This window comes from Cyprinus carpio, chromosome B10 (genome assembly GCF_018340385.1).
Source record: "Cyprinus carpio isolate SPL01 chromosome B10, ASM1834038v1, whole genome shotgun sequence".
Taxonomy (NCBI): Eukaryota; Metazoa; Chordata; class Actinopteri; order Cypriniformes; family Cyprinidae; genus Cyprinus; species Cyprinus carpio.
Window position 1 is genome coordinate 12,344,704 of NC_056606.1, and position 17,597 is coordinate 12,362,300.

A 17,597-nucleotide genomic window follows, 5' to 3' on the forward strand; every position below is an offset into this window, starting at 1 on the left:
GTCTCAGTTTTCAACTCCTCCTTCAAATGCAAATGGCAAATCTAACAAATCGGTTACATCCAGCTGAAGTCGAACACACTTAAATCAAGTAGTATTCAGCTGGTCATGTGATCTCAAAGTGGTGGGTACCTTGGGACAAACCTGCTCAAACTATTTTAAAACAGTAACAGGAGGTGCTTCAGTCGTAAGTAACGTTAACACGGCTGCAATAATATGTTTTTATCAAAATGTGGACCTTTTTGAATACTCAGAAATTATTGAAATTGAAAGTGTAAAACCAGAAATGCATCCAAACCATTGTTTTAGACTATTGTTTACATCCCTCAAAATGGTCTATACAATTAATTTAGAGTCACTGAAAATTAAAATGAATAATTTTAAAAAGCAAACCTTGATACCATGATACAATCTGTTTAATTCAACATCTATTTTTAGTTCAAACTTTGCCCATAATCTGTGAAAAAGAAGCACTAGCTGTACCCTGTCGAGCAATGTTGACGTGAACATTTGTGAAAAGCTGAGGAATGTTAGTGTATCCATTACGGCTCACTATTATGAAAACCAAGCCCACCATCACTCCATGTCTCCAGCGACTTACGCTTTAGATGCCAATCATAACGTTCAGAGGACAGATTACAGTTGGGTGCACCTATATCTTCAAGAGCACATAGCGTCTCCTGTATCTCCAGCCTGATATACAATGTCCTATCAAATCCATGTGTATGTGTAAGGGTGTGAGTTTATCTAATAAAAAGATTCATTGCTCCAACACACATCCATCTTAAAGACAGATCACTGTGTGTTCAAGATGACAGAACATCTGTAAACCAGCAATATCTGATCAAATTTGACAAATGTCTCCAATAAAGAAGGTCCAAACATGGTGTGGGCGAAACAAGTACCCCCAGGGAGAGAATTGATAAAATACCAATATCAATAGGGCTAAAATACTCTTTCATTCTGCTCTATACACAAGTGAAAAATAATGCACGAGTAGATCTATACAGTAAACTTAAATGTAGATCATTTCAATGTCTAGTTTATTTATGGATGGATGATGCCTGTCCATATGAACTATTATTTATACTATTAGTATTTCAACAATCCATCCCACAGAAGCAATAAGCCAAGCTTTCTGTTTCAACTGAAGTCCCATCATTCGGAGAGGAACATCAAATCAGTCTTGGCTAGGAAAGAGGATTACTGTAGGTTGTTAAAACCGCTTTGGGGATTTACCGTGATGGCAAAGTCAGACACCAGCAATCATCAGACTCTACTGTCCTCTATGTGACTACAGGATGCTTTATCTCAATAACACACAGAGGAGAGCCACTGATCAAATCTCTCAAATCTCATTTCAGTGATGATGATGCTGATGGTTTAATATAAAATGAGGAATGCATTTATGGTTTATTTACTTTCAAGATGACCTGCCAACTACACTTCGTATGTAAAGAAAGGTCAACCCATTACAAACAGTACAAGTGACTGATATTCTTTGTTAATGATTTCATCCCATTTTGAGAAAGTTGTAACCATTAGTTAGACTTCTGTAACAAAACAGATTATTATAGTAGCTATATCAATGACAATGCTGATAATTTCATTGAATATGCAGACCATATTCTACATGGATATGCAGATACGACAAATAAACTGAATGCATTTAGAGGTCATAAAAACATCAGATAATTGGTCTATTTTTAATCAAGCAATAACACTTCAGGTCGCTTAAAGACTGGTGGCGTGACAACAAAGACGCGATTCTGAACAAACACTGAAAGTTGATAAATTAACAATAATTGTGGGTGACAATGACGAGTCATGATAAACAATCACTTACCAATTCGTATGACCTGCTGGTCACTAAGGTAAAACTTTGACATCAAGTAAAAAAGGAAAAATAACAGTCTTCTGCGCTTCTCCATGGCTCTGTAATCAAAAGAGGTAAAAAATAATAAACTTCATGTCATGAAACTGGATTTAAGGAACCGTAGCGCGCGCTCATCAACTTCCATTCACCTCCCATCGCGCGCAATGGAAACAGCTCCTCGAAAAAGCCGGTTATTGCCTCAAAAACAACACGTTATCATCCTTTCCCCGAAAATCCACGATGTAACGCACTCTTCAAGATATTTCAGGTAGGATTTTGTGCTGATATCCTTTGTTCATCGCTTCAAATACTTGTAGCACTCCGCACGCGCACCGCGAGAATAGTAAAGAGCGCGTGCCACTGACCGACTCATGATCCAGACGCAGGATTAAAGCTAAATCTGCTAAGCGTTTGTCTTTCTTTAAGACGTTATCTTCATTTTTAAGTTCACAGAGATTGAAGATAAGTTTGCAGGGTCTTAAATTCTGTTTAGCGTTCTATTTCTATTTTTCTTTTTCAAACTAGCCACATATTTAGTGACATTCCGTTTTAGGCAAACTGAGCTGAAGCCTGTCATAGAAAGTTAGGTAAGTGCTCATAATTAGTTCATGCTCAAAATATATGCGTGCACGGGACAGTCCACAGAAATAGCGATGATGTCTTGTTCGCACGAAATGTTCTTTTGAACCGATTCTTGATTGATTGATTCGGTCGAAATGGTTCACAAAGCGTTAGATCACTCGGCTGCAAATGAACTTTGTTTAGCAATAAGATGCAATATATATTGTTAATATGTAGCCTAACTCAAAGCCTATTAGTATTTATTATTGTTAAAATACCGTGAAAAGCAGCATTTATCAAAAATAAAACATAATAATTCTGAAAACTCTTTTAAGTGATGATTTTGGTTTGGTTTATGGGAAAGAACCGATTCGGTAAATTGAATCAGACCAACGAACGCCACAGTGAATTAAAAAGCTTGCTTTTTTGCCAAATGGCGGCACACAACACCACCTGTAGGACAAATCTTATAACAGCAATGGAAGAAGCAGGAGATAAATGATCATAACAAATATATTTATATTTCTAAATATTCATAAGATAAATATAAAATGATATTTATTTGACTAAATTAAACACATTAATATGATGCAAAATCATCAGTTGTAGCACATATTGAAATATCCCTTCAGTTTTTATTTTCCTTATTTATAAGTGAATTAAAAAAGACAATACTGTTACCAACTTAACCGTTTTACAAGAGAGTCTAGGCTGACTGAGCTGAACAGTGTGTCTGATGTCACTATGGCAGCAGCACTCAGCGATGCTTGTTTCTTCTCCTGCCCTGATGAGGGGTCCAGAACATCACTGCAACCACCCGGCTGTGCATAGCAAACACGAGGCCAGCCAGCCCACAACCAGAGCCTCCCCCATGTGGAACCGAATGGAGCCAGACTACGATCGGCATGGAAGATGCTGAGTGCCGTCCAGGACACAGGGATGAGAGTAGTGAGTGAAGCGAGCAGGTGCAAACAGGCTGCTGTTATCAGGCAGCACCTGGCACTGTCGGGACGGGTGCACTGAATGCTCATGAGTGAACCGATCCATGCAGCCACAGCCAGAACCAAAGAGAGAGCTACAAAGTAACGAGCTGACCACAGGGCTGGATCTAAATAGGCTTTGCATGTTAATGAACTGGCATCATGGATAAAAGAACATTTAGTCCAAAGTCCTTCATATTCTGTCCATGATTCAGAGTGAGTTTCCATCTCGGTAACCCTGTGATCACAGAGAAAGTCAAAAAGAAAAAGAAAAATCATAGCTACTAGGATTCTTGCTCTCCTCAGTCTGATGAATGTTTCATTAGTTTGATTCAGCAACTCATCTGTGATTTCTTCTTCTCAAAGCTCTTTTTCAACCCTCTGTTGATGGTGTCTGCAAGTGGCAAAGCTAATATTGATAATCGACTGTGGCTGGTAGGAGAAAAGTAAAGAAGAATTTCATCTTCAATCCTGGAGCATCTCAAATAAATAATGGTCACATCTTCACCTGAGTGCATTTATTGACATGTTTATGATTTATTATTCATTAAAATTGACTAGTCAGCAGGCAGAAGTGTGCGGAAAGAATAAAAATGTTTTAAGATTGCAGTCCATAAAGCAGATCGACCACAACAAATCATTTCGCAACCCATAATAAAGCAGTTCAGTGATCAGGAAATACAACTACAGAGTCCAAGCAATGCAATTCCAGCGCATTCAATAGATCAGCTTAAAACTCACTGTACTTACATGACAGTGGATTACATTTCTCCAAGACACTGCATGGAATCAGAGCAGGACTGATAAGGGCTCTGGCAGTGTTAGAATGTTTTTATCAAGCACACATTTCCAAAATTGATGTGGGACAACTGTCCGTTAGTTTGTTGTTTTGGTAACATTCGTCTTCCCTCAGGCTCTCATGGTCTGGCAGCTACCTGAAATAGAAATGCGATGTGCTATTTAGCAAACGGAACATCCTATTTATTTTTCATTCAGTTGCAGAGAACTGGTTATGAGTGATGTATTTACTGTAAACACTGTAAATGGCGTTTCATTTTCTAAGTCAAAATTGGTTTCTCAACAGCAGAGCAGAATATTGTTCTGGTGCACTTGATTTTTAAACTGCTGCCTAATGGATCTATATGAACTCGAAAATATATAGTACGTCTATAATGTTGAGAACTGTTTTATATGTCTAATGTACACGTATAAATGCTTTGTATAAATTTATTCATTTAAATATTAATATATGTAGATATATGTAAGAATTAATATTGGATCCCTGAAATGTAGACATTTTAGAAACTAGCATAAGAATTTTATGCAACAAAAAGAACATCTGATGATTCAAACTGTTCTTGATATAACAATGTATCAAGAGCAGGAACTACAAATGGCAACTACTTTGAACACACTTTTGCCACATAAAACCCGCAGGAGATTAGAGGAGGAAATGCAGGTCCTGGCTCAGGGACCATTGAATATGACTCATTTGTACACTTATGCGGGTGGAAAATACAGAAAAGATATTGTCGGCGTTCTGTTTTGTGGTTAAAGTATTTTTTATGAAGAAAAAGCGCCAGTTTGTCGTCAGCTTGGTGCAGCGCTTCACTGCCACCTCGTGCTTGCACCCGATATGACAAGGACATTTTCATAAACATTCCAGTGTGGTATCAAAATCTGAGTGAGATTATAATACCCCTGCTTCTCCCTTTGAGGGTTAAGATTAGGTGTGGGGGTTGGATTTTAGTTATAGGGACCAATCAGGTAGCAGCATCCGCACTAAAAACTAATCAGAAACAGAGTCAAATTTTCACATTAAGATTTCAGTACAACACCTTTCTTCTTTCAGTCATATCTGCTGAATTTATTTTTAATAAGACAAGTCACTGTGATTAAAAATCACACCAAACTTTATTTAAAACTCAGCAAACAGGTGCGGCAATGACAAAGGACAGAGCACGTACAAAGTTATGAGGATGAAACTGCAAATATAAATTAGGAAAATTTATTTTGGGTTAATAATTATTTCCACAGTATGAACATACACAGTCTCAAAAAGGCAGAGGGTAAAAGCAAGGAGTTTTTACACGTTAGTCTTAAATACAGTCAATTCCACTAAAAAGGATCCATGGCTGAAGATGCAGTGATTGTTTTTCACATGGAAGGGCATCTCTTATTTTAAAATATATGTGCAGTGTGTAACATATGCGTCTTTATCTTAACCATTGTACAAAATACCACAAATAGACCCAAACTCTTCAAAAATCTCATTCTCACCGAGACAAATTCAGTATTAACAGGACAAATCTGCTACATTTCATCACTTAGTAAGGGTGCTTTGAATAAAAAATACCTTATTTATGCACCTAAAAGTCTGGCTGTTGAATTCACCAGCACACCAAAGCCCACTGAGCGAGGATTACGGGTAGTTTGATTTCCTAACAAATAAACAATTACATTATTGCAGTTCTTTCTACTATATTCAAGTAGAACATTATTTCTCAGTGTGCGCGCGGTGTACAGTGATTGTTAATACTGGGTTGCTGGTGACCTATGAGCAAAAGGGAACAAAGACAGCAAGCAATGACCTGTTGGGTTTGTAACAGGAATGGCATTAAACAGCTAGCTTAACTGTCATGACATTTTCAAGGAAACGTGTCTAGCCATTACAAAGAACTAGGAAGGTTATACGAAGCATCAAGTCACTAATCCCTGAATAAAAAGAGGACACAACTGAACAGATCGACCATGATCTTGTGTTTCAGACAAAAAGATCAACTGAAAGGACATGTAGCTGCCTGTCTGTCAGTACGAAGCCTCTATAATACATTGGCTGTACAGTTGTACTTAAATGGCAGGAAGTCTGCATTGATACTAGGGTGGAGTGCCTTGAAACATCAAGAAGTTTTTCTATGGTGCAAGTTCTTCAGTTCTGGCTTTCAGTAGGATTGTCAGTGCATCGTGTCCATGAAGACTTGGACTCTCTTTTACTCTTGTACAAGTCTACAAATCATCACAGCTCGCACATTCCCTCAACGCTCAGAAGATGTCACTGTTGCAGCTGTTTTTAAAATCATCCCTGCGAACCCAAATAACCTCGCAGTCCCTCTCAGAAGCGACACCCTCCACCGCACACTGCTTTCTCAGGAGGGTCAGCTTCAGGGGGGCGTGGGATTTTGGAGGTTTGTCATCCGAAAGTCCGTTGAGACCTTTGTCTTCATCTCCTTCTACTGAAAGGGCCTCTAAAGACTCCTCGAGACTCTGCTCAGAAGGAGTGCCCCGGACGGATTGGCAGTACTCATCGTCGTCACTGAGGATGTCCGTCTCCTTCACGTCATCCTGGTTTTCGTAGTGCTGCAGGTCGAACTGATCCTCCACCCAGCGGTCTGTGTCTCGGATGGGCTGCTGGGGTTTCTGTAGTGAAGACAGCGGGGGCTCTGTCGGGGAGATGGGTGAGAGCTCCTGGGATGAGCCGTCGTCGAAAACCACACTTGTGTCTATGGTGAAACGATTACGGATCAGCTTCCGGCGGCCGAGGGTTCGAGATGGGGCTGAAGCTGGAAGAGAAGAAAGCATGAATGCTAAACATCCTTTTTTAAACAGCAGACAGTTTTCTACTTTTGGAAAGAAAGCAATATTGTCTGATGGACACTAGGATTTAAATTTGTTATATAATAATCAGCTCACCCTAAAGCCTGAAACAAAACTGCAGCGTTAATCATGTTAACAAGAGTAAGATGAAAGAGACACAGTGGGAGAGTTAGCAGGAATATAGGGAGAGGAGCAGAGAGAAGGGGAGTGTTGCAGAAAAAAAAAAAAAAGTAATTAAATGTTCAATTTACGTCAGATGTCCCCAACATACCCGCTCTGTTCATTGTGGGTCGTGAACCCTTTAGCGCACAAAGCCGCTTCCCTCCGAAGGGAATATACTTCTGATTTGGAGGCAAACTCTCAGTCTTCATTAACTGACGGCGTTGTTTATCCCTCAGGATAGAATGAACGGTCTTCAGGAAGTGTTTTTTACTCTCTGGAGAGCTAAAAATATAAAAAAATTAAATAAAATTCAAATATTTTAGTGAGGAACAGTAGAAATATACTGTTTTGCAGTGGCCCCAAAAAGTATTTTGTACCCTTAAGCCAAGCTTAAATATATGAATGCAACTGCATTATATCAACTAGAGAAGTTCATCAGGACAAAATTACAAGTTGGTTTGACCAAAAAAAAAAAAAAAGTTTGGTTAAAGTAAAAAAGCCAGCAATAACATGACTGAACATGTTGCTAACATTGTTTTAGTATGCGGCTAACATACTTTTAACATGTTTAAACCGTTTTACAGTACTGTTAGCATGTTTTAGCCTGTTTCAACACATTAATTGCATCTTTTAGCATATTGCTAACACATTTTCCCCTGGTTTCACAGACAATGCTTAAGCTAGTCCCAGACTAAAATGCATGTTTGAGCTGTCTCAACTGAAAATATCTTGCTCTGACATATCTTAAAATATGCCAGTGTCATTTTTCTGTGTCAAGATGCACACCTGCAATGTTTTCTTCTAAAGCATTTTTGAAAATAATTGCTTAAATATCTTAATTTAACTAAGGTCTAGTCCTGTCTTAAGCTAAACCCTGTTTGTGAAACCGGGCCTTTAACAATGTTAACATGTCCTATAGTTTTTGTTCAGTTGCATAACTGTAAAATTCATCAGTCATATATACTGTATATACAGTGTATGTGCATATGCATGTACAGTATGTGCGAGTGCTGTGACAAACTCCTGTGCTCCACCAGATGTGTGTGAGGTTTTGCATGTGTGTTTTGTGTATAGAGTTTAGAGAAATGGAGCCATAGTTTCAAAAACCTGTGTAATAATAATAATAATAATAATAATAATAATAATAATAATAATAATAAAAACTAACCATATTTTTTTTGTTATGGTTGCTACACCAACCATAGTTTAATCATGGTATTTGCAGTAAAACTGTGGTTCTACAAATGGTTATCAATATGCCAAAAAACATGGTTACTACACCTTTACTATAATGAAACTCATTCATGCAAAGAAGTTTGAGAATTATGAAAGAAAAATGTGTGACGTTCTGGACCTCATCTTACCTGCAGCAGATGTGGAAGGTCCTCTCGGGTCTCCCTTCAGATTCTGACCTCATGTGAACAATCTCACACATTGCAGACCCCTCTGAGTCTGAAATGAAAGGTTAACAGTATGCTGGTAAAAGGACTGTGGGAAACCCTGTAAAGTACAAAACCTCCCAGATCAGCACAGGGTTAATGAACCTCATGGAGGACACAGACCATGGGACAATGAACCAAAGTGCAGACCCCAAGTTCCTTTAGGTTGACCTTTTAACCCCTAACCATCGATAGGGAATATCAACATTCTGGCCCGAACCAGTTCAGCCAAAGCAAACTTTACTATGCTCATCAAGTGTCATCAGGGCACATGGGATGTAAAATGCATTATTCACATTATCAAAGTTAATCTAAAGCATGAAGTTAATATACCACACTAGTCTCAATAGGTCTGTGGGAAAAGAATGAGACTAGTAGACCAATACTTACTAGGGAGGTTGCGAACTTGGAGAGCATCTGTAGAGATCATGTGTCTAAACCGAAAAGGGTCTCTTTCATCAAGGACTGATGCTCTGTGAGATCCACCCTGAGACAAAATAACAGCAAAACAAATTTTTTGATGGGGTTTGTGAGGATCAAGAAAACATTTAAAATGGATCTTTATTGGCATCCACCACCTGACACACTGAAAACAGGAAGTTAGGGAAGTAATGTATTCTCTACATCACAGTTTTACAATATCACAAACAAGTGAAAGGTCTCAGAGTCAATGGTCACAGAGTTTTGATGGCCATGTGAGAGAGAAGAGAAGAGAAGGGAATCCTCACTTCACACTCGACAATGTGCCCTTCAATAAAACCCAAAAACTACACCTCTTAAAAGCGCTAGTCTGCAAGCACTTAGAGCCTATGTCAGACCTCTATTAATGAATAATGAAGAAAGGGAAAAAGCACTTACGATTTTTTTCTTATTCTTGGAGCAGTCCTTATACACAAAAACAACTGCTGTTCTGAAAACTGAGGGAAAAAAATGAAATAAAACATTAAGACACACAAAACCATACAACACTAAACATTCACAATAGAGATGCTTGGGGCTCTTTTCAGAAGAGTTGGAGTAAAAACGTGACCCAGTGAAATACTGCCATCTTCAATGGCAAACTGACCCATTTTTAAAGCATCTGAAGAGTTTCTTCTTCAAAAATGTCTTAGCTGAGGGGGAAAAAAGCTTGTGTATAAATGTAACTTTAATGTCTTAAGAGCCAAGGACAAGGTGGCTCCTCTAATGCCATTGTGCCCAAAGATACAGCTGGCCTTTACTGATGCAGGGAACCATTACTGTAGGAAACAGATTAATGAATAAGAGAACAGGATTCTATTTCGGGAAGAAGCATTTTACAAACACTCACCAAACGCAGCCAGCTCTGGGTCCCTCTTCCCCTTCATGAGAGAAGAGGGTGGGTTGATCCAGATCACAGTTTCATGCAACAAGAGGTCACCCATTGACAGGTCAGCAACCTGGAATAAGAGTAAACATTGTTTTAGATGTTAGAAGACATCAGTGTGCACATCATGACATTTGATGGTGGCATTACAATATTTGTTGCAAGTAGTATCAACAAATGTGGATTTTAGAGTTACAAAGACCTAAGAGAGACTAGTGGAACAGTACCTCTTTCTTGTCAGAGCTCTGCTCGCTGATGAGTTGGTCAAACACGGCTCCATACTCCTCATGAATCTTCTGCATTTCATTTATGTGACTGGCCACTTTGTTCATGGCTTTCATTGCAACTACAAAAAGATAAGAGACTTAATAAACTGCTACTAAAGAATTAAGTTTTTTTTTTTTCATTTGGAGAATTCCGCCTTTAGATCTTAATCCACTAGAATTGTGTTACTGTAGCTTTAAGAATGTGTGCAAATGACCTCTATTCTGATTAGGGCTGCATGATTTAGGGGGGAAAATGTGATTGATTTTTCTAAAAAAAATATATATATAATTATAATTTTAGAGTACATTTGTACAATTACGATACTAATATTTATGGTTGTCCACTGGTTGTACTGCATTTTCAAACATTTAACCAAGCTATTTAATTTGGAGGAAAACCTCTTTTTATAAAATCTTTTTAAAAGTCTTCAAAACCCTCTTATCTAGCTCAGAAGAGGAGCTGCATCATATTACACTACAAACAGATCCACCCATGGCCTAAGATTATGTTCAATTAGTATCTAAATCTCCATATTTACCATCCAGATGGTAATGTTCCTCGCTGTCAGGGTTGGTAAGGGAGTGAAGCTCCCTCAGGAGTAGTGGGTATTTTAAGACTCTCTGAATGGGTTTGATCAGGTAGGACTCCAGCGTGGAAGAGTGCTGTTGCCTGGGGTTCCTCTCAGCCAGGAATGCCTTGAACTCCGGGTCTGTTTTAGCTGCACCAAATGTGTGGAGGAGAAGTTATGAGATGGCACAGCAATTTCAAATCAGTTTGCATCCGTAAACTAGACTTTAACTTGGACAGGGGTCTTAACTTGATATAAAGACAATTACATTTGAGTAAATCAACTTTCAACTTTCTCAACTGCCAGAATGCTCTGCCAGCCTCACATTTCAGAAAAAGTTTATACTTCAACATATTTATCCATAAAAATTTCAGGCAATCAAGTTAAAACTTGATCCACTCTTCCCACAGGAAACATCTTTATTCACATACATCAGCAAAATAGCTTTGGTGCCTTGGGAAATGGCAATTTTTTCACAGTAGACCCCTACAAAGGGTCATCATTTCTCAGTAAAATGCTTTGGGGTACATCATTTGCTTGTGAGAGAGTAAAAACACCCCTCTAGCTTTGAATAAACTATGAAAACTGGCCTTTGGCAGTTTGTAGGTCTTCAGAAGAACAGTTTATAAAACTAGCCAACGTAAAGCATAATCATTGAATATGGCAATTAAATGTCAAGGAACGGTACTCAAGGAACCAAGGACTCCCCTGCACTTTAAAACATTGATTAATTGTGCTAATGCTAGTAAACCAGTCTCTGAAAGTGCAGTGGCATTACCTTTGGTAAGGACTTTTGGGACCTTTGTGTGGCTGGCACAAAAAGCACTGTAGATCTTAAAACGATCTGCATAGTACAGGAAGGATCCACCAAGAGAAAACAGAACTTTCTGGAAGTTAGAAGACAATGAATTAGAAAACACTGAATGATTCATCATAAAACATGCAATTAGGAGACAATAGTGACCTTCTTATGGTGCCAATCATATTTAGCATCTACTCAGATGATCCAAAATCATGCAATAAAAAAAAAAAAAAAAAAAAAAAATGGACTAATATAACACCTTGAATTGATCCACTCTCTCCAGTTTGTCTAAATCTGGAACTAATCTGGTTCCATCTTCCAGAGTTTTCAGAAACTCCACTTGGAATTCCACCATCTCCGCCAAGTTTCCAAAAAGCACATCCAGCTACGAGTGTAGAGGGAATAAGAGATTCGTAAATCTTATGTATCAATAATATTTTCAGAAGTTCATTATTAATTCTATATTTTAAAATATACTATTAATAAATTATTTTTAATAAATAAATATAATGAATATAAAAACAATGTCTCACCTCATCCTGTGAGAGGAATCTCTCCTTCTGCAGGGGGTTCAGGTAGCGCTCAATCAAAATGTTCAGGTCCTGTAGATAGAGAGAGTTTCAAAGACTTGCTCATGTTTGGCTTCAGCACAGCTTTTATATTAGAATTTGTAAACCAGGAGTGATTTTCATCCAAGCAGGTTTATCAGTGTCAATGTTAAAAATCGAAACAATGCTTTAAAAGCACAGAAAATACCGACCTTAACATAGGTCCTCTCAGTGTCCACCAGCTCACTGATGACCTTACGCAGTTTATCAGCATCGGAGAGCTGGCGTGGGGTGAAGAGAACTGGTAGGGGTGAGATGGGGCTGGGCACACAGGATGAAGACGAAGATGTGGAGGAAGATGAGGAACAGGAAACAGGACCCTCGGTGGTATTCATATCATGAAGGTTACGGCAGAAAGCAGTCACCTGCTCTGTACTCTGTGGGGATGAACAAAATGTCAATTTCAACACCAGGAGCAAAGGCTGAGATACACTACATGACTTTTAAATCTGAAAAAAAAAAAAACAACCCACATGCATCTAAAATGTTCACCAGCAACAGGCACACACCCACACAGGTATTCAGAGCATTCAAGATTCAGAAAGATGCATTTCCAGTTCCAAACACGCATTCAGCGATATTCTGGCTGAACTTTCCCAAGCACATCATGCCTTGGCTGAAGTGTAATTACAAGTGTCTGTGCGATAAATAACTTTAAGATGGTTTATGTTAGATCTTTGAAAGGACTCTTGTAATTTAGTACCGAACAGTTTGTCTCCTTGGGAAATCTGGCACTGGGTGGATTTTCCATCTAGGAACTTGTCAACAAGTTTTCAAAGAGTACACCATGCCCTTAGCCAAGATTACTTCGGTTTACTCCACTATTGAAAACACCCTCATATTTCTATAAACACACACAAATTACATCTAAAAACCGCATCCCCTTGTACTACTTACTGAATGTGATGCATTTTTTTGACATCACTGACAAACATTACACAACACGTATGCATCACCTAGCTTCCAAATGCTTGAAAGAAAGCAATTATCCACCCGTCCAAAACAATGGATTCCAATCCAAAGATCTTCAACCTCAGTGTCACATCTCGTATGTCACAGCACTACAACAAGAACTCAGACTCAGGATAGTGTTCAGGAAAAAGTGGAACAGATTCACACAGACAGGAACAACAGAGGACAGATGGGGCTTCCAGCAGCATGAATTCCTCACTGATAAACACAGTGACGGACTGACAAAAAGCCTGCACACCCCAGCATGCCTTAACCAGCCTGGACAGCCTGGAGAGAGGTGGTGCGATGTAGAGATAAATGTAATGAGCTCTATCATTTTTCCGGGTTAAAAACCATTTAAGTTTTATCAACAACATCTGTGGTATGCTTTGGAGAAAAATTTTGACTTCTTGTTCGGTAAACAAACAAAAAACCACACGTATAGTAATGTGCTTGCAGTGGAAGTCTATGGGGAAAGGGTTTCAGCAGGTTTGAACCAAGCAGCTTTCTGTTCGTGTGGTGAATTTGTGACCAACTTGAAACCAGTGCAAAATCTGCACTTTTTTGGCACTAATGATCACATGGATTCACAATGAAATGACTGGATCGTGCCCACAACAATTCACTGAACAAGTAGACAAGGTGTAAAAATCACTTTTGAGGAGGGACTACTTTTCTAAGTGGATGAATTTCAGGATGTGTTGTACCGATAGTCACATTAGCAAATTTTTGGTAAGATTTCATGAGTAACAGTGTAGCACCACTCACAGAAGTCGCTTTGAAACCAATGTTGGTTATGTTGGTCAACATGGTGAATACGTTGACCAACTGCTACTGGCATAATTCCAATGGGTGGAATCTGCACTGCATAAACAGTGTTACTTTATGCGTGGTTACATAACAAAAGTTACATCAAAAACCAAGCAGAAGTAACTTTTTAATTAGTCATAACATGATTAAAAAGGCTAAATACTATTTAAGTTTGCGCAGAGAAGGTTGGTAAAGGACACCAGTCCCATCCTAACACATGCAATGTATGTGCTACAGTTACGCTATTAAAACATTTTAATATGTGTTACTGCTTTTTTTTTTTGAACAACAAAGAGACAAATCATAATTTAAAGGGGTAATTGTGGTCATTATACTTAAGTTGTATTTAACCCAGAACATCAGTTTAAATGCTTGAAAACAATTCTGTGCAATATTATACATCTACACATAACATACTAATCCACTAAATCTGACAGACATAGTGTGTTATAAAACAGAGCTCATGAACTGTTATGTAATACTGATTAAGTATATCACACACAAAAGAAAACACACTCAAGCTCACCAATTGCAGCATGTCATAGATGGACTCTGAGGAGCGTTTGGAGCTCCTGTGCCTCCATAGCACAGACATTCTGCCTCTCAAAGGTCACAGATTTCACACCAATGTGACCCGCAGTAAAACCACAGGAAGCGCCTCTACCTCCAGCTTATCTTTATGCACAAAATGTCACGACCCGACCGTGAGAGCGAGAACTGAGCTACTCCGACCAGAAACAGATACGCAGTGTGTCTTCACTGCGAACTCTACATGCCACGATAGCTTCCCAGTACACACAGCCTCCTCCCTCCTTTCCTAGAATTTCTCCCTACGTTTCTGCTTGTCTGAGCTGGTTTCTAGCCGGATGGATGGAATGGGGCTCTGACAGCTGTGGTGGTACAGTAAACACACAGACAGAGGGAGAGAACAAGAGAGAGAGAAAATAATGATAATAATCTTATCGGCAGCAGGATGAGGAGGACAGAAGGGGAGGGGGACACTGGTACAGCCACAAGCATCACATTATACCACAGCTGGGAAAAGCACAGCTCTCAGGTGAAAACGTCAACATGCCGAGAACAAAGACGACAGGTGTGGCACAATGTTTGTCTTTGTTAAGGTGAAAGTGTGGAAATAATGAACTTAGACAAAGATGGTCTTGTCAGAGCTGCAGTGCAGCCATTAGTGCACAGGTTTCTGATATGCTGAGCTGAGGTACTCAAACAGGTAATACAGGTTTGAGGCTGGCTTGCAACATGTCCTAAATTACTCCCCTTTTCTCTTAGTAATTTAATAATGATTCAACTAATTTCTAAAGGGAACATTTTTTTTTGTTTACTTATTTTAATTTTGGTTTAAATATTAATTTTTTTAAATTTGATATTTAATTTCTGCTTTATTTTGAATAAACAAACTATTTTTAATAATTTAAGTCAACACTGCTCACTATGAAATGGCTTATATTTATGTAAATGGCTCAAAGTTTCAAAACAATGAACCAAAAAAAAAAAAAAAAAGTCTTCATGATAAATATTTAAATAAATATATAAAGAAATAATCAATCATTAAATAAAAAAATAAGTAAAATAGCTAAACTACAATCATACTTTAACCCATTCAGCCAATATTTTTGGCCATGAGTGCCCAACCTGCTTGCTCTATTAGAGTAGTTAATATCTATCTTTAAGCAAAAACACAGAAAACATTGTCAGACCCATTGTCACACACTTGACAGGAGCCTTTAAATGGCATGTTAACTCATCTTATCAATGCATAGACTCACAGAAGACAGGAAGAAGAATGTTTCCTTCCCTGGAAAGCCATGAAATGCCCTTATCAGGCTCTCAAACTGACTTCACAACTGCACACATTAAACAAGGCTCAATTTCTTAAAGGAGCTTTCACTTTCAAAATGGTCTTGAATTCCATCCATGGTTATCTAAACATCTTTGCATTTACATTTTAACCTTGAAACTCAGAAATAAATATTTTACATGTTTAACATGCATGCTACTGAAGCTCATGGGCTCAAATATGAAAGTACAGACCTGCTTAAACGGCAGAACAGCATTGGTTTGCACAACAAAAAAAAGTCGAGAAACACCTTCGCTTATACAGTTTCTCTCTTTTTCTCTCAAAACTCACCTTAGACACAAGCTTATCGGCTTTGCAGTACCTCTGAGCATTTACGACTGGAAAAACATGCAAATCCATAAATTTCTCAGGAGATTTCATGGGATGCATGTCGTAACAAGCATAAAGCTCCACATCCTCAAACCAATCACGATTAAAAGAATTCTGTAGTACAAACCTCCCTCTCCTATCCTTTCTTCACACACACACACACACACACACACACACACACACACACACACACACACACAGTGAGCTAAGCCAGGCTGATGTGAAAAGTCAATATTTAGACAGTTAACAGCACAAATCCATGAGCATGCATTCGTATTTCTTCAGAGTGATAACTCGAGGGAAGAACTGCTCAGATGGTTGAACTCGCATTGTAAATAAATCTGGAGACTGGCAGGGGAAGAAGTTTTTGGGTTTAGCAGGATGTCGCACCACCTTCTGCGAGATACATGCAGTCATTATCAAGCTTGGAAAAATAATGAAGTCCTCCTGTCCTTTGTCTTCTAGATAGTCCATTTCCTCCGGCGGGTTTCTTCATAATTTATCAGCATTAAGCGATTCAAATCAATGTGCATAATCAAGCAATTAGAATGCAGAGCTAATTAAAGATGTCGTCCCCCTCTCTCTTTCTCCCTCATCTCAAAGCAAGAAAAGTAAACATAAGTGATGTGAGATAATAACGATAACCAGCCGTGTGATTAATACGGGAAGAGAGAATGAGAGAAAATGAATCTCATAAATTATGCCCAGCTGAATCAGCTCCTCTTTCCCTGTGTCAAAAACACATACAAATACACATTTCTGACAGAACAATAGACAGTACAGTACAAGAGAAAGCTTTTAGGTATGCTTTAAAGAACTCAAATACCGAATAGACTAAAGCAAGTGCGTTGCTCTGTGTCTAAATGGTTTGACAGTGTCCAAAAAGAGCATATGTATTTGGTGGGTTATGTGCACAATATTAATGTCATACCAACTGATTCAGCAACATGGCACATGGACGGGACAGAGGGGAATGGGACAAGACAAACATGCACGCTCTGACAGAATGTGGTGTTTAGTGGGTGCATTATTAGGTCTAAATGTGTTTCTGCAACAGATGGTGTGCTGAAGAACAGGTCAGAGAGACTGTGGCCGGCTGACAGTGTCGGTGTGACAGACAAGGGCATGGAGAGAAAGAGAGAGAAAACATACAAAAGAGGGCAAAAAAGGAGGCCAGACATCAGGTCAGTAAACAGTTCTACAGAGAGCGAACACGGGCTATAGAAGGGAAAAGAAGTCATGAGAGAGATAAATCAATCCTGAGAATGACTTAATAACAATTAACTACAGTGTGGAGTTGCATAATCAATGTTTTTTTTGCTCAAGTCCAAACATTTGAGACCACACTGAAAACCTGGAATTCAAAATACAATTTAAACCTGGAAACAGTTTGAAGATTTTGGAAAAAATGCAAAGAAATGTGATGTGCAAGAAATGTGCAAAAATAATTAG

General features: G+C 38.6%; 2 protein-coding genes and 1 long non-coding RNA gene across 15 annotated transcripts in view; 1 reads left to right on the forward strand and 2 right to left on the reverse strand.

Annotated features, from left to right (window-relative positions):
- Positions 1-2,164, reverse strand: part of LOC109098063 (glutamate receptor ionotropic, kainate 1-like) — a 52,166-nt gene extending 50,002 nt beyond the window's left edge. For 5 of the 6 annotated variants that reach the window (XR_006155740.1, XM_042732541.1, XM_042732540.1 and 2 more), the window contains exon 1: positions 1,844-2,004. Coding sequence is in view for 5 of the 6 variants with exons in the window: in XM_042732541.1 (XP_042588475.1) it covers positions 1,844-1,928 (85 nt within the window). In the remaining variant the exon portion in view is untranslated. The other variant, XM_042732536.1, reaches the window with a different exon arrangement.
- Positions 2,012-3,921, forward strand: LOC122138702. The gene is made up of 2 exons (XR_006155743.1): positions 2,012-2,141; positions 3,189-3,921. It is a non-coding gene; the product is annotated as an uncharacterized LOC122138702 (long non-coding RNA).
- Positions 3,922-5,309: 1,388 nt separating this feature from the next.
- LOC109098066 (rho guanine nucleotide exchange factor TIAM1-like) overlaps positions 5,310-17,597 on the reverse strand; it is a 61,335-nt gene continuing 49,047 nt past the window's right edge. For 6 of the 8 annotated variants that reach the window (XM_042732527.1, XM_042732528.1, XM_042732526.1 and 3 more), the window contains 12 exons: positions 12,352-12,576; positions 12,125-12,193; positions 11,851-11,976; positions 11,568-11,676; positions 10,760-10,939; positions 10,182-10,300; positions 9,919-10,027; positions 9,468-9,526; positions 9,000-9,096; positions 8,535-8,622; positions 7,280-7,452; positions 5,310-6,974 (listed from right to left, as the gene is read on the reverse strand). In XM_042732527.1, the coding sequence (XP_042588461.1) occupies positions 6,457-6,974; positions 7,280-7,452; positions 8,535-8,622; positions 9,000-9,096; positions 9,468-9,526; positions 9,919-10,027; positions 10,182-10,300; positions 10,760-10,939; positions 11,568-11,676; positions 11,851-11,976; positions 12,125-12,193; positions 12,352-12,576 (1,872 nt within the window). In that variant the 3' untranslated portion in view covers positions 5,310-6,456. Of the gene's footprint in view, positions 6,975-7,279; positions 7,453-8,534; positions 8,623-8,999; positions 9,097-9,467; positions 9,527-9,918; positions 10,028-10,181; positions 10,301-10,759; positions 10,940-11,567; positions 11,677-11,850; positions 11,977-12,124; positions 12,194-12,351; positions 12,577-14,486; positions 15,219-16,106; positions 16,239-17,597 lie in introns of those variants that run through there. The other 2 variants (XM_042732532.1, XM_042732533.1) reach the window with 2 other exon arrangements.